This window comes from Trachymyrmex cornetzi, unplaced genomic scaffold (assembly GCF_001594075.2).
Source record: "Trachymyrmex cornetzi isolate Tcor2-1 unplaced genomic scaffold, Tcor1.1 scaffold319, whole genome shotgun sequence".
NCBI classification, from domain to species: domain Eukaryota; kingdom Metazoa; phylum Arthropoda; class Insecta; order Hymenoptera; family Formicidae; genus Trachymyrmex; species Trachymyrmex cornetzi.
In genome coordinates, this window is record NW_017297887.1 from 129,600 (window position 1) to 144,396 (window position 14,797).

Here is a 14,797-nt window from a genome sequence, read left to right on the forward strand (position 1 = left end):
ATATATCTTATATGCAACACAAAAGACGGAGAGTATAGAAAAAGTAATCCGAAATAATACGAAATTGGTTGTTTATTTCTTGCCAAGATTGCACACATCGGGATAGAGTTTCATACTTTCCCTCGAGGCGTTCGTGGTACAATTAGACCGATTATTGGATTTCAGCATGACACAATTAGAGTCTACAACGGAAAGAGCGATCGGAACAGTAGACAACTGTTACTATGTAATACAGTAGAAATATAGGTATACAAACGGTATTGTCAGCGGTATAGAGACTCGTGATAGAGACACATTATCGATATTTACAAAAATCGTTACATCGATTATCTGTTGGAAGAATTCGCACGAGTTATACGTTACAGTCGTCGGGTTGCCGTATATTCACGTCGAAGAATGAGGCTTGCTGTGTCAATATCGGCAACGTTAATGTACGAACCCAATCAGTATATGTATGTACAGAGCGTTAAAAAATACTTTCAGCATTTATGTGCTAGATAGTATACACCATATTCGGTAAAAAGACCTTAACATAGGTCGAAGATTCAACTATTTGCGAGATGTACAAACGACTGAGTTTTCGACCTACGTTTAACAAGGTTTGTTTTATCAATATGATATAAAAAAATTGCTTGTCAATTTAATTTAATTTATGATATTATTACAATAATTTAATTGCATTTATAAGTCCGGAAAACCAATTCGGCGCGCAGTTCGAATGACTACAAATATGGTACATATATGCATGTATATAATGATGGGTATCAAGATGCTTTGAATTAGTTCGAATATATCATGAAAAATTCGAATTAATTCGAATACGATTTGAAATTGTACAATCTTAAAAATCTCTTGAAGATTTTGAATGTTTTGAAGTCTTGAATGTCTTGAAAAGTTCTGAATGTTTTAATAAATTTTAAAGAGAATAAAATTTTAGAGAGTAATTTTAGTTTAATTTTAAAGAGTAAAAAATATTAAATAAATATAAATAATTATAATACGTCAAAGAAACTTTTGGTAAATATCTAGATCAGGGGACCCCCCCCCCTCTCCAATGACATATGTTGTCAAGGTCATGACCCTGAGTGACCTTCAATAAGTTTTAGCCGTCGCCCGTTATTCGTTAAAAAATTATAAACAAAAAAAGTTCAGATATATAACACGAGAATTCTCTGCTTTAAAATATGTTTGATAGTCATGCACTGTAGGGGACCTCTCCCAATGACCTTAACCTTGACATATGTTGTCAAGGTCATGATCCTGAGTGACCTTCAACAAGTTTTAGTATTTAAATTTTAAAATAAAGAATACTCATAGTACATACATCTGAATTAAGAATTTTAATCAATATTTACATCTAGTGGATATATTGCACTCATGATATCAAAGAATTTATCAATTCGTTTTAGGGGCGCACGACTCTTACCTTCGACTCTCACCCCCCCTGTCTCCTGCTTCAGGGGCGTACGACTTTCACCCCCCCTCCCCCTTGCTTCAAGGGCGCACGACTCTCACAACATATGTCAACATATGTCAAGGCCGACTGACAACATATGTCAAGGTCAAGGTCATTGGGGGGGGGGAGGTCCCCTGATCTAGATATTTACCAAACTTTTTTTTAATCGTATTCAAATTCTAATTTCTTCCATTCAAACAAATTTTTTTTAATCGAAGAAATCGAGAATTATCAAGACTTTCAAGATCTATCAAGGCTTTCAAGACCTATCAAGACATTTAATAAGAGTGTACATCTTCGAATAATATTCGAAATGTTTCGAAGTAAAGCAATGATTAAATTGATTAAAAATTCGCGACAAATATGATTGAATAATACTCACCGCTATATGTACAAATATAGCATATACAGGGTGTCTCAAAAAATGTGACTGAAACACAGTGGGAACATAGATTGGATCAAGGGGAACAAAACAGTTTTGTACCATTTTGCAGTTGACGCAATATTTAACGAGATATTAACGTTTAAAGATAGGCGAATACGAGCGTCCGACCAGCCTACTGATCATGTACTGCTGCCGGCAGGACGGCCTACCGTCGGTCTTTAAACGTTAATATCTCGTTAAATATTGCGTCAACTGCAAAATGGTACAAAACTGTTTTGTTCCCCTTGATCCAATCTATGTCCCCACTGTGTTTCAGTCACATTTTTTGAGACACTCTGTATATATATATATATATATATAATTCACATTAAATTATTTAAGCATTAAAGATCCAGCTTTGACCGTTTAAGCCTTGGGCATTTAATTTCTAGTTCGTATTGATTGTGTTCTCATATGTACGGTCTAAAATGAGATTCTTATTGCCAATATGATGTGTACTATCTATCATATAAATGATGAATAGAGCTTTTTTGAACACCTCTGTATAGAGGCAGTAAATTTTCTTGGTCGCGGACGCACACGCGCCTATTACACCGATAAGATGATTCAGGATTTTCACAGAAAAAGCGTACACATTTCAAAAAATGTATTGGGTCGTTCGAAAGGCATTTGTTCACTTTTTTTTTTACGATTGTTATAAACTAAGAAAACGATACAAAACGAATTCATGATCAAGATATCGATGGAGTCTTCCATTCAAAATTAAATAAAGAAATTACAGCTTATTAGTAAATTTCAAAAAGCCCGATAATATGATTGTTCAAATAATTCTATGTTCCATTGATAAAAAATTAACACTACAAAATAAAGTTAATGAAAGTTAACATTATAATAAAAAGCAGCTCAACTCAAGATCGAACTTAATTCCTTTCTATTTTCTAGATGACTGTCTTGCTTGACACTTTCGATCCAAATTGATCATCAATTTAATAATACATTACACACACTCTCTCTCTCTCTCTCTCTCTCTCTCTCTCTCTCTCTCTTAGTTTCGAAATGTAAAATTGTGATTTGAAATAGTAATTGATACTTCAAAAATATATAAAAGTGAAATGTATAAAATTTACAAAGATTATTGAAGATCCTATCCGATAATCGAAAATGTCAATATTTATCCATTTGCTTGTTTTAAAGTATTCTCTTCCTTTTCTTGTGAAAATTCTGTACATCCGCATACGGCACTACTTACACAGAGAATACAAATATACAATATAAAAAGGCTTGTTTGTATGTGTGATGTGTGTATATGTGTGGAAGATATCATCAATCGAAGAGTTCATCTCTAGAACATCTTGGTGTCTTCTTCGGAGAAAAAGAAGCTACAACGAGTTTTGTAATGCGTAGTCTGCGAAGATACGAATCCAAGATATTCTGGAAAATGAACTCTTTGATTTTGTCCTCGGCGCGATGATGTGGTATCGTGAAAAGAAGTTGCGATGACAATCTTAACTTCATCACTGGTAAGCATATCGTATTTTCTCTCGTTTACGACGATCAGTCGGATAACGGCGTTAACATTACTCGCGAAAATAAAAACGACGCGAACGAAGAGTTACTTATTACGCGCAGTCTATATACTCTTACACGCTAAATAAAAAATACTTCAAAAAAGAGAAAAGGAACGTTCGTTGTACACGACACTTGCAACGTGTGATATGAACAATTCCTCGCTGCTTAACAATAAACGCTTCCTGGAATGTAATCGCGGCAGTAATCAGGCGGCTATTCAGTCAGTGCGTTTCGCTAAAAATCACAGCAGGTCGAACAAAACGGCGAATTATCTTTCTAACAAGGCAGTCAACAAATCGAAGATCGCGAGCTACTAAATAAGATACAATTAAATTAGCTCTTTTTGCAGGATATTTTCTTGTATACGCGCTAGATCCACTCCTTTGTATCTTTTCGCGAAGTATATTTAGACATTAAACAATAGCTCATTCAAACAAAATTACACGTGACGCAAACGCTGTATGTAATTTAAAATTATGCGAATCCGCGGTAAGTCTATCGGTAGAGACTATCGCGACGCGCCTTTTTTCTTACTTAATTTACAACAATTCTGTAGTGTACATTCATTCAATGATTCACTTAACATTCCTCATAATTCTCTTCTCGTTAATCTCAGCACATTAAATATAGATATTATTTATGCCTTTTTCTCCCCCTTTTTTGGTACAGCAAATGTACTAACAACCTAACACACGTCTAACAATCAAGGAGCCTCTAAGTATAACGTTCGCTAAATGCGCTTTTATAGTCACACCGTTTTTATACTATTTGTACAGACTCGACAGTGCTTTTACTCGCAAAAAAGCGTTGCCTGAATTCGGACGCGGTAATTAGGGCTGCCGCACACAAAATTCCATAACAGTGACCGTAAGACGTAAACTTAAGCCGATGAGCCAATCAGGGCACTGCTTTAGATTACGTAATCTAAAGCAGTATCCTGATTGATTCATCGGCTTAAGTTTACACCTTACGTATACTGTTATGGAATTTTATGTGCGGCAGCCCTTAGGACCGCTACGTTTCTGCGTTATTTCAAAATTATAGGGCAATGTTAAAAAATAATGAGAGGAAACCATTCATAAAACAGAGATCACGTCTAATAATAAATATAATACGATTCGCAAACGCTCTCAAAAATCTTCCTAATAAATATTATATACTTTGATTTTTATAAATTAAAAAGGGACAATAATACTCGAAAATTGGAAAAGTAGCAGTCCTAATTGGGAATAATCTGAAGCTAATTAAACAGTAAATAAAAATAAGCGTGACAATCTCCTCGACCTAATGCGATATTCGCGTTAGAAGAGATCCAGAAAAGTAAATTTGCAACATTGTATCCCGACAGGGACGTCCATTTCTGAAGAAACAGAAGAAAAAGTTACATACATTGTGTAATATCGCGCCCCCGTTTTATACATTGGTCCTTTTCTCACTTCTCGTGACTTATTCAGTATCGAGGCGGATCCAACTAAGAAGGTAGGCAATCCACATCACACTCATGATACACAATACAAAGTTATTTAGCTGGAAATCGAAGAGTAAGTAGTAAGTACACACAAAGTGACGTGTCTTACTCTTGATCGTCGCGCAGAGTGAAATTTGTCTGATCCAAGAGAACAAAAATACTTTGGTTACAAATAAATATAAATGTTTAATTCCGCCTATTAATTTCATGTGATGTTATGTGTGTGTGTATATATATACATATCTAAATGCTTACACAATGAAAAAAGAAATAATTTTTTGTGAAGATTTAAATCCAAGATGGGAATAAGTTTTTTTCATAGAAATGAAAAAAAAAATTAATCTCCCTTCTCTTCTTAACTTGTACAAATTTCACGCTATGCGCCCCTTTAAGAGAAATATCGATTATTATCATTATTATTACATTCATACGCGGATACGTAGCGGAACGCTGTCCGACTTGCATTCTGCCTCCAGGTCCTGCTTGATTCCGTCGAGAGTCTGATAAATCGTACGGAAGGTAGGCCGGTCGGATGGCCGCCTGTTCCAGCAGAGCTTCATCAGATCGTAGATCGACTGTGGCGTATTGTCCGGACAGCGCAGCACTTCGCCCTCCTTGATGTACTTGACTACCTCCTCATGCGTCATCCCGTAGTACGGCTGCAGTGCGAAGCTGAAGATCTCCCAGAGACACACGGCGAACGCCCACACGTCTGACTCAACGGTGTATTTGTTGTACAGTATACTTTCCAGCGGCATCCATCTGACGGGGATAGCATCCTGCTCGTCCCCTGCATTATTAAGAATTACAAGTAATATGATGACAAATTTTCGTAAAAAGTACAACATTAAATTAATATAAAAGTAAAAATAATTTTGTATGACTCCAAGAATAAATCAAACATAAATAAAATATCAATATGAGCCTTCGAGGTTGTTGATCGCCTTATAAATAATATATTTATGAGGTGATAAGATACAATTTACAAACAACTGAAATGTACCAACGAAGCTAATTGCAAACGTTTCGAGTCTGGAGTCCTTTTCAGTGCGGAAGTTAAATATAAGCTCCGTATGTTGTTGCTCATATTAGCATTTTACTTGTATTTAATACAACTGTATCGTTCTCTGCAACAAACTCTGTAAATACACTCCAAACAATAAAAATAAGAAAAAAACCTTTATAATAATCCTGCAGATATATCTTTTGCGACAGCCCGAAGTCAGCGATCTTGACGATCATCTGGTCATTTATTAGGCAATTGCGCGTTGCCAGGTCGCGATGAACAAATTTCCGGTCGGACAGGTAGACCATCCCGGATGCCACTTGTAGTGCGATGTTGATCAAATCCATGTGCGAGAGCCGCGAGGGCTCACCCGCTGTCGTACCGCTGTCGTCCACGCTGGGCACGCGGATGACGTAATTGCTGGGCGAACAGGAACGCAAGAACTCGTTGAGATCGCCACGACCCATATACTCGAACAGCAGGCACATCGGCCGTCCAAGCGCGCAAACTCCTAGCAACTTTACGATATTCGGATGATCAAACTCGGCAAGGAGGCAAGCCTCTCGCTCGAAATCCCGCAACAAGTCGTCTGACGCTTCCTCTTTTAACATCTTCACAGCGACATTTGTGAATTCCTCGCCTGGGACTAGCCCCGGCGCCTTCGCCTGGAACACGCGGCCGAAGGCGCCCTGACCCAAATCCCGCACGTAAATGATATTATTCCGTGGGAACTCTAATTTCTCCAATTTGGGATTTAGCTGCGCGCTCGTCTTGTGATACGCCTCGTTATTCGGCAGCTTGTCCAAATCGATGTTTACGTCCTGCGAAGAGCGAGTAAATGTTTTTGAAAATCATAAGTTGAAAAAAGAATTAAAATAGCTGTTGCAAGATAATCTAGGCGTAAATACGAATAAAGTAAATATGAAGATATATTTGATAACATAACTTTAGAACAATTAATTTTATATGAAGAATTTTTTTTAAATTATTGTATATGCAAAGGAATCTCGATTAAGCTTATATCAAATTGTTTTTGAGAAGAGTTTCTTTTTGATAATTTTATAAAAAGAGACTATCTTTTCATCTTTATTGGAAAGAGTACACAATACGATAAATACTTTAAATTAGATTATCAATATATTAATATTGCGAACAATATTGTAATTTAAATAATTATTACTAGAAATTTAAAAACGCCTATTACGGTCGAAGCTGAATCTTCATTGCTTAAATAATTCAATCTTGAATTACTAATATATACTATGTATTTGCATACATACCATATTGTAGTCTTTTTCACACACACACACACACACACACACACACGCACGCGCACGCACGCGCACGCGCACGCACGCACGCACACACACACACACACACACACACACACAAACTGCGGGCCGAATTATTTTTCCCGACTAAATAAACGCAATTAAAACTACTCTAGCAATCGCGAAATAAATTGACAAGCAATTAATAATTTGATGCTACGATCAAGCATTATATGTTATAAAGATGTTAATATGTTAAAACTATTAATAAATTTATTGCGAAAAATATTACCTCGGCCGGGACTTGAACCCGGATCTCTTGTATTCCATATGAGCGTTCTAAACCATTAGACCACCGAGGCCTTAGTAATATTATTCGCAATAATCGATACAATAAGGAAACATATTAACATCTTTATAATATATGATGCTTGATGGTAGCATCAAATTATTAATTGCTTGTCAATTTATTTCGCGATTGCTAGAGTAGTTTTAATTGCGTTTATTTAGTCCGGAAAAATAATTCGGCGCGCAGTTTGAAAAAGACTATAATATGGTATATATGCAAGTACATATATAGTATATACTAGTAATTCAAGATTGAATTATAAGCAACGAAGATCCAGCTTCGACCGTAATAGGCATTTTTTAATTTCTAGTATTGATTGTGTTTCTCACATATATGGTCTAAAATAAAGATATTGTTTAAATAATTATCCAAATTTTTATATATACATATATCATTTTGTATCTAATAAATGTAGATTATTATTTAAATTACAATAACATACATATAATTTTAGAAGGAACGTTTGAGTTAACGTTACTTCTTTCTTTTTCCTTATAGTTACATTTTATAATTAATATTTGATGAACAGTACTTGATTATCAGTCGGATTATAGCCTCGGTGGCGTTTGTGCAGTCTTTGACTCAGCAGGATAGACAATAGCGCTCCAGCTACAATTACAAAGCCCAACGCTGACAGTATGAGTATCAGTGTGTTATTAAATAAGGTGTCCATCATTTTATTTTTTGGTTCGATTTCCACTTTAGTTGTAACATTATCTAAAAAAATATTGAAAAATTATTATACGAAATCAACCATGTAATATGTATCATGTTGAAACAAAAAAAATTCTAATTAAAGATATTCATACAAAATACATTTCATAAATAATGATGCGAGTGAATGAAAAGTTTGATATGAATGTTTCAATTATATAACGCAAGAGAAAAGAAATTATTAATACAAATTATATATATATTATAACTAGAAATTCTTAGGCTGGTATTTATAGTCAGTTCTTGTATTCGAGACCGTTTTAAGTTCTGTTTTGAGGTGTCACGAACCAAGAGAGCCGCATTAGCGCCTTCAGGCGATGCTAAAGCCCCCCTGTTTTACCACATTCCTATTCGGTGGGATTTCTCCGTATTGGATGTACGGATTGCAAAAGTATTATTACTTAAATTATAGTACGCACACAGAGGATGTTTGCTACACTGGATTTTATGAGAAAATCGAAAAAAAATTATAAAATTTACTTATTTTTGACTCGCACAGCTGTCACCTCAATATATATTTGCTTGATATAAGAGTTTTAGAGTCCATATCTTGAAAATAAGTGGGCAGCAAACATCACATTATTGAAACGAACGATACCGAATTTGTAGAACTAAGATTGAAAGTCTAGAAAAGATATATTCCCACCGAATAGGAAATACGTGTATACAGATGCTTTGCGGAGACTGGGACTGTCAACAGAGCCGAAATTCGCGTAGCAGTAGTTGCGCGGTCTTGCGATAGATGGTGCTGGCATATGTTAGTAAGAACAGACGTATGCGTTTGAGTAAGACAGAATGATATATATTATATAATATAATGTAAAAACTAAATCAAAGATGTCACCACTATTATCGAATTTGGAATTAAAAGAGTCTGTACTATCGACCTTGATTGAGTTGGGTAATCGGTTTAGCATCCCCTTAAGACATTACTTAAAATGGTCTTGAAATAAAAACCGACTATGAATACCAGCCTTAGTATATTTTAATTGTACCTACCACATAGAGGAATATCGCAATGTTGCCAGCGTGTTAAGGGATCGGTTGTGAAACACCACGGCATCGGCTCGTCGCCACCTGCGTTTCTACAATAATTTTCACCATGGCGAATCTGCGGGAAGACGTCAGGTGGTTTATCGTGACTGTGTGGTATCTGTGCGCTCCACGACTGGCAATCTAGACCATATTTAGTCTTGTTTACCTTCCCCATGTAGAATCTACCGTTACCTCTGATGCAATCGTCTAGAAAAGTCGGTCAACGTTACCCAATTAATATACTTCATAATTCAATTACAATAATTGCATTCAGCAGAGAAAGCAGCTTTGCAACTGTTTGAAAATTCTTCAATATGATTGTTTTATACATTTAGGTTCATAAGGAACCAAAAGCAAGAACTAATCGTATTATAGAATTTTACAACAGTTGGAAAGTTGCTTTCTTGGCTGAACGCAGTCAATGTCTTTAGTATTATTTAAATACGATAACTCACAAGTGACGATTTCCTCGTCCATATCGGTCAAGTGTACGTGTGAACAGGTAGGCGTCTCCTTGTTCACTTTGGGCAAACTCTCGCACTCTGGTAACACAAAGTGCCCACGTGAGCGAATGTAAATGTCTCTCTGCTTGTTGTCCTCGATGATCGCCCAGTCGTTGAAGCAGAACTGCTGGCGTACAGCCATGCAGTCTTCGTAGCAAAGAGGCAGGCCAGTGGATTCGTGGCACAGTGGAAACGCATACATGCAGAGCATTTTCTGCATAAAAAATAAAAGAATGATAAAATTATTCCACTACAATAAGAGATTAATTTCAGAGATATCACACATCAAGGAACAACATAATTAACTCTTGTAGACTTCCTTTAGTCTTATAGATGTTTACTTAATAAAATGAGAGTAATTTATTATTAATGATAAAAACATTTTTCATCAGTTCCTCGCCTTTCTTAAAGTTATCTAACTAAAACTATCTTAAACTTTTCTCAAAATATGTGTCAGACTAATGTCTATATTCATAGTCAGGCCTTATATATTTAAGGCTTACTTAAATTTATCTTTAGATGCTCTATGAATTATTTCATTGGCTACTGAGCATCTAAAGACAAATTTAAGGAAGTCTTAAGTACAAGGTCTGACTATGAATATGGACATAAGTTTTTTTAAAAGTAATTTTACAAATATTTGATAAGTAGGTAGTTATTTGGTTTAGGCTTCCTCAACTCCGATATTGATAAAATTATATTGTTTTTAAAACTTTGGGTCATCACACCTCTGCTGCTGAACGACATGGCTCCAGAAGAGTTCCTATCAGCTCTTCCCAGAGGTTCGCTGTGATCTTCTCGTTAAGCCATCCTCCAGGATTATCATTGGAGTCGTTAAACCACACCTTTCCAATTCCACTAAGATATTTCTTGCATATCTTGCCGCTGTATGGAGCGCAGTAACCTTGCGACTCCGGTTCTGATAGAAGACAGAGGAAAATTAAGGAATATCAAATAAGTTTACAAACACTTACATTTGTTACATTGATTATAAACAACTATTAGAGCAACGTGGGCATACGTACTTGCTTGTAGGGAACCGAAATGTAGGAATATCGCCAGTGAATAAATGATGACCCAAAACACCATTATTTACAGTCATCTATATATACATACATATATATACACATATATTTATTTATATATATATGTATATGCAGATATCTTTTTCTCCGTGTATATATGCGTGACGTCGCAATGGGAATCCAGAAGCTCACATGTTTGATAAAAGAAACGACGTTGATACACGGTCCCCTCTTAGGTTCGCTTAACGGTTAACATCGAGCCATCCTGATCGATCAATGGAACTCTCGAATACGGCGACGGCCGTCTTCCTCGGGCAACGATTATGCCATTCCGAGCAACGTGAACAATCGCGCATACGAAACTCGATAATACTTCAGTATTGATACCTCGAATCTCGACGGCGCCGATCAGCGAGTCAGATCATGGCGGTAAACTCCCGATCTGTTCGGTAGAGGTTACGACGGAGCTACCACCTATCGCGCTTAGGAATATACAGGGTGTCTAGAATTATCCGTACAGCTTTCGGTAATCACTTGGATTCTGGAAGATCCTCCTCAGCTTCAATATATTTCTTTATGTGTTGTACAAATAACGCTGAAAACTTCACTTTCGTACATTTATTTAGTTTGCCATAAAAAATTTCGAACAATCTGATCTTCCGCGAAAAAATGTTACATATCGACATATTTTGTATATAATTACACTATATATAATTGTGTATAAAATATGTCAATTTTTTATAATTATATATTATTTTATATAATTTTATATTATTATATATAATTACGTATATGAAATATTTTTTCCGGGCTTCCAGTTTTGTTAACCCCTTTGAAACCTGATTTTATTGGACCATGTTAAAAAAAAAGCAGGATTTGAAAACCTCAAAGGTTTAACGACTTGTGCAGTCAACAATTTACTGCTTTAATTTCTTAAAACCATTGAAATGATTAGTCAGAGAGTTCTCTCTGGATTAGTTATTTACATCTTTTCAGGGGTAACAAACACCCTGATTTCAGATACCCTGTATATAGGTCTGTTCGCATTGCTTGAAATTTTCTCGCAATTCTGGGAAGAACAGACCGCTCTTATGAGAAATTCGAAAAAAGAAGCTGATAAACAGAAAACAGATTGAGCACGATTCACGTGGTTCATGCCGGGAAAAATTAATAATTTTACGATATGGATGACGTAAATTCTACGGAGAATAACGCGGTTACGATCGCGGATAAATTATCCGAGCCACCGACGAATATGAGCAAGCGTCAATTGAAAAGATTGCTGAGGGAGAAGAAGTGGTTGGAACGAAAAAACGAGAAGAGGTTAGGAACTCCTGATGTCACGCGGCAGCAACGTACGAAAATCTGTAAATTGCGATGATCCCATCGCGTCATTTTACCCCAAGGCGCCTAGAATAAATCTCCTTATTTATCAAATCTGTAGAGTAAAATAGTACAATTTCAAAAACGGTTCAATTCTGAACAACATAAAATTTGTATCCAATTGTCAAAGTTAAATTTTTTTCTATTCATTGGCCAACATCCAGTGAATATATTCACTTTTGTAATCTTCACATCATTTCAAGATACGTAACTGACCTATAAATTTGTCCACTTTTTAACTTTTACTTTGTTTCAAGATCTACAATTGATCCCCTGAGTTATCAAACTTGAACATCTCAAAAATTGGATTATTTTATTTTGTTCAGAATATCATGTTTCAAATTGTATCACCCTATACGTATATATGATTTTCACAATCTTTATGTTAACTTGTAATAATTTGCAAGAAAGATTTAATATGCAGTTCCTCACTGATTTTTATATGAATTTTCATTTATACGGAAGGAAATTTATTTACGCAGTCTTTTCTACCAATTTTTGTATTAGTTTCTAATTGTATGTTGTCAATGCAGATTACGAGAGAGGATTAAAGCTAGAGAGAAACGTGCGTTTGCACGTGCAAATAACTTAAGCCTAGGTCCATCCAGAAAGTTCTTAAAGAAAAGCACCATGGCTGAGAGTGCTTGTACGCTCACGGTAACCATCGACTTGTCATTCGATGAGTTAATGATCGATAAGGATATCGCTAAACTAACGAAACAGATACTAAGGTGCTATACTTTGAATAGAAGAGCTATGGCACCCATGCAATTTTCCCTCACCAGTTTTACTGGCAAATCACGAACCAGCATGGAGAAGCACAATGGATATAAGCATTGGGATGTATGTGATTGCATATAAGTCAACTTCCTCTCACTTTTAGTTTAAATTAAAATTGACATTATAAACATCTGTTCATTAAAGGAAGTTGTTAAAACAGGGTTAATTTTTTCTAAAAAGGTGTAAGAGTAAAAGAAACAGTATTTCTTACAGATTTTGTTCTCCTAGATACAATAAAATTATTAAAAAGTTCGTAGCATTTGGGGAACATTAAAATTTGATAAATACATCATGTTTGTACAAATTTGTTAATCATTGGACAAAAACTGACTCCTTTTTAACATCCTTCTATCAAATTATAAAATTGTCTATTAAATTTTATTGGATTACACTGGATTAAATTACATTGGATTACTATTCATTAAAGGACCTCGCACATTTTATAGTAAACTTTACCTGGTATAAACGTTTTTCATTTTAAACGCGGAAGTCTTTTTTTAAATTATTAAATTAACTGTTAAATTTTGTTAAATTATAGGTGAGCTTTCATACGGAGCCGTATAAAAACGTTTATCCTAAAGATAAGATCATATATCTCACAAGCGAATCAAATAACGTGATAGATTGTCTAGAACACGATTGCGTGTACGTTATAGGTGGTCTTGTTGATCACAATGCACATAAGGTGAGATTTTATTGGTTAATCATCCCTTTTTGAGAATTTCTATCAAAAGTCTAAATTGTAGGGCATGTGTCATAAAATGGCGAGAGAGGCGGGCGTCAAACACGGCCGATTGCCATTAGATAAATTCCTACAGATGAAAGCAAGAAAAGTGTTGACTATTGATCATGGTAAGCATTATGAATTATGATTTCTAAAGCTTTGTATTATTGTTGATTTCTGTGAGCATCTCCAATCTTATTTTGATAATGAATGAGAGAAGTTAAGAATCTAAATATACATTCTACTATATACTAATCAAATTTTAACAATAAGTGAGTCATGTATTGAAGTTTACATTTTCAAGAAATGATTAAACTTTTCCAGTTTTTGAAATACTGTTGAGAATCTCGGAGGGTGATACCTGGCAAAAAGCATTTTTAAAGGTGTTACCGGAGAGGAAGAACGCCCGTCCGATAATTTCTGTGCAATCCAAAGAGGACGAATCACAAGATTCGAAACCTGTTGATGTAAATAATGCCGTGCCGGCTGATATAGGTAATACAGTATCAGTTGATTCAAAGCCTGTTGATGTAAATAATACAATGCCGGTTGATGTAAATCATGTAAATAATGCAGAACCGGCTGATATAGATAATACAGTGCTAGTTGATTCAAAAGTTGCTGATGTAAATAACACAATGCCGGTTGATGTAAATAATGCAGTGTCGATTACTGTAAATAATGCATTGACGGTTATAAAAGACGTTAAGGAGAGCGATATCAAATCTTAATGCAAAGTAGATTCGAAAGAAATCTTAAATGAGAGTTCCTGCATAACGTAGAACCACGAATGCCGAATGGTGATTAGTATAAAAAACGCAAACAAAATATTTAAGAAGAATTCGCGACGTGCAAAAGGGGAAAATAAAAAAATTTTTAATATAAAAATATGTACACAATATTTATGCGTACATAAGAAATGAAAGTATAAAAGATTTAGATTTAATCAAATCAGATTTTTTACGTGTAAATATAATGTTAATATTAAAAAAAATTTTATTTTATTTTGACGTTAGTCCTTTTTGCTATTTCGCGAATACTGCAGAAATCAAAGAGAATCTATTTTATTGTATTATTTTTAAGGCCGTGTACATAATAACAACAGCGTATTTTTGTATCATCTGTCGTG

At 35.1% G+C, this 14,797-nt stretch overlaps 2 protein-coding genes across 3 annotated transcripts; one reads left to right on the top strand and one right to left on the bottom strand.

The window, feature by feature from the left end:
- Positions 1–4,874: 4,874 nt before the first annotated feature.
- Positions 4,875–10,919, bottom strand: Nrk (Neurospecific receptor kinase). Of its 2 annotated transcripts, XM_018509844.1 has the most exons (8): positions 10,782–10,919; positions 10,485–10,675; positions 9,709–9,970; positions 9,218–9,460; positions 8,037–8,221; positions 6,057–6,705; positions 5,302–5,668; positions 4,875–4,937 (listed from the first exon to the last, which is right to left on the bottom strand). In XM_018509844.1, the coding sequence occupies exons 1-7, from the start codon at positions 10,843–10,845 to the stop codon at positions 5,304–5,306; spliced, it is 1,959 nt and encodes a 652-aa protein (XP_018365346.1). In that variant the 5' UTR covers positions 10,846–10,919; the 3' UTR covers positions 4,875–4,937; positions 5,302–5,303. The 2 variants fall into 2 exon arrangements, with proteins under 2 accessions (XP_018365346.1, XP_018365345.1); XM_018509843.1 differs by lacking the exon at positions 4,875–4,937 and having other exon boundaries at positions 5,172–5,668.
- Positions 10,920–11,892: 973 nt separating this feature from the next.
- LOC108762718 (tRNA methyltransferase 10 homolog A) lies at positions 11,893–14,522 on the top strand. The gene is made up of 6 exons (XM_018509846.1): positions 11,893–12,104; positions 12,698–13,007; positions 13,483–13,629; positions 13,691–13,796; positions 13,993–14,163; positions 14,260–14,522. Exons 1-6 carry the CDS (start codon positions 11,965–11,967, stop codon positions 14,397–14,399), a joined length of 1,014 nt encoding a protein of 337 aa, XP_018365348.1. The 5' UTR covers positions 11,893–11,964; the 3' UTR covers positions 14,400–14,522.
- The last annotated feature ends 275 nt before the right edge of the window (positions 14,523–14,797 follow it).

What these genes read in the sequence shown, in the direction of transcription:
- Nrk (XM_018509844.1), bottom strand. Translation starts at nt 10,845, where the DNA reads ATGGTGTTTTGGGTCATCATTTATTCACTGGCGATATTCCTACATTTC. An exon ending in ATAATCCGACTGATAATCAA is followed by an intron (nt 6,706 to 8,036) that starts GTACTGTTCATC and finishes CGCTCTTCGCAG; the next exon opens with GACGTAAACATCGATTTGGA. An exon ending in TCTGCAGGATTATTATAAAG is followed by an intron (nt 5,669 to 6,056) that starts GTTTTTTTCTTA and finishes TTAATAATGCAG; the next exon opens with GGGACGAGCAGGATGCTATC.
- LOC108762718 (XM_018509846.1), top strand. Translation starts at nt 11,965, where the DNA reads ATGGATGACGTAAATTCTACGGAGAATAACGCGGTTACGATCGCGGAT. An exon ending in ATGGATATAAGCATTGGGAT is followed by an intron (nt 13,008 to 13,482) that starts GTATGTGATTGC and finishes GTTAAATTATAG; the next exon opens with GTGAGCTTTCATACGGAGCC. An exon ending in TGCCGTGCCGGCTGATATAG is followed by an intron (nt 14,164 to 14,259) that starts GTAATACAGTAT and finishes CGGCTGATATAG; the next exon opens with ATAATACAGTGCTAGTTGAT.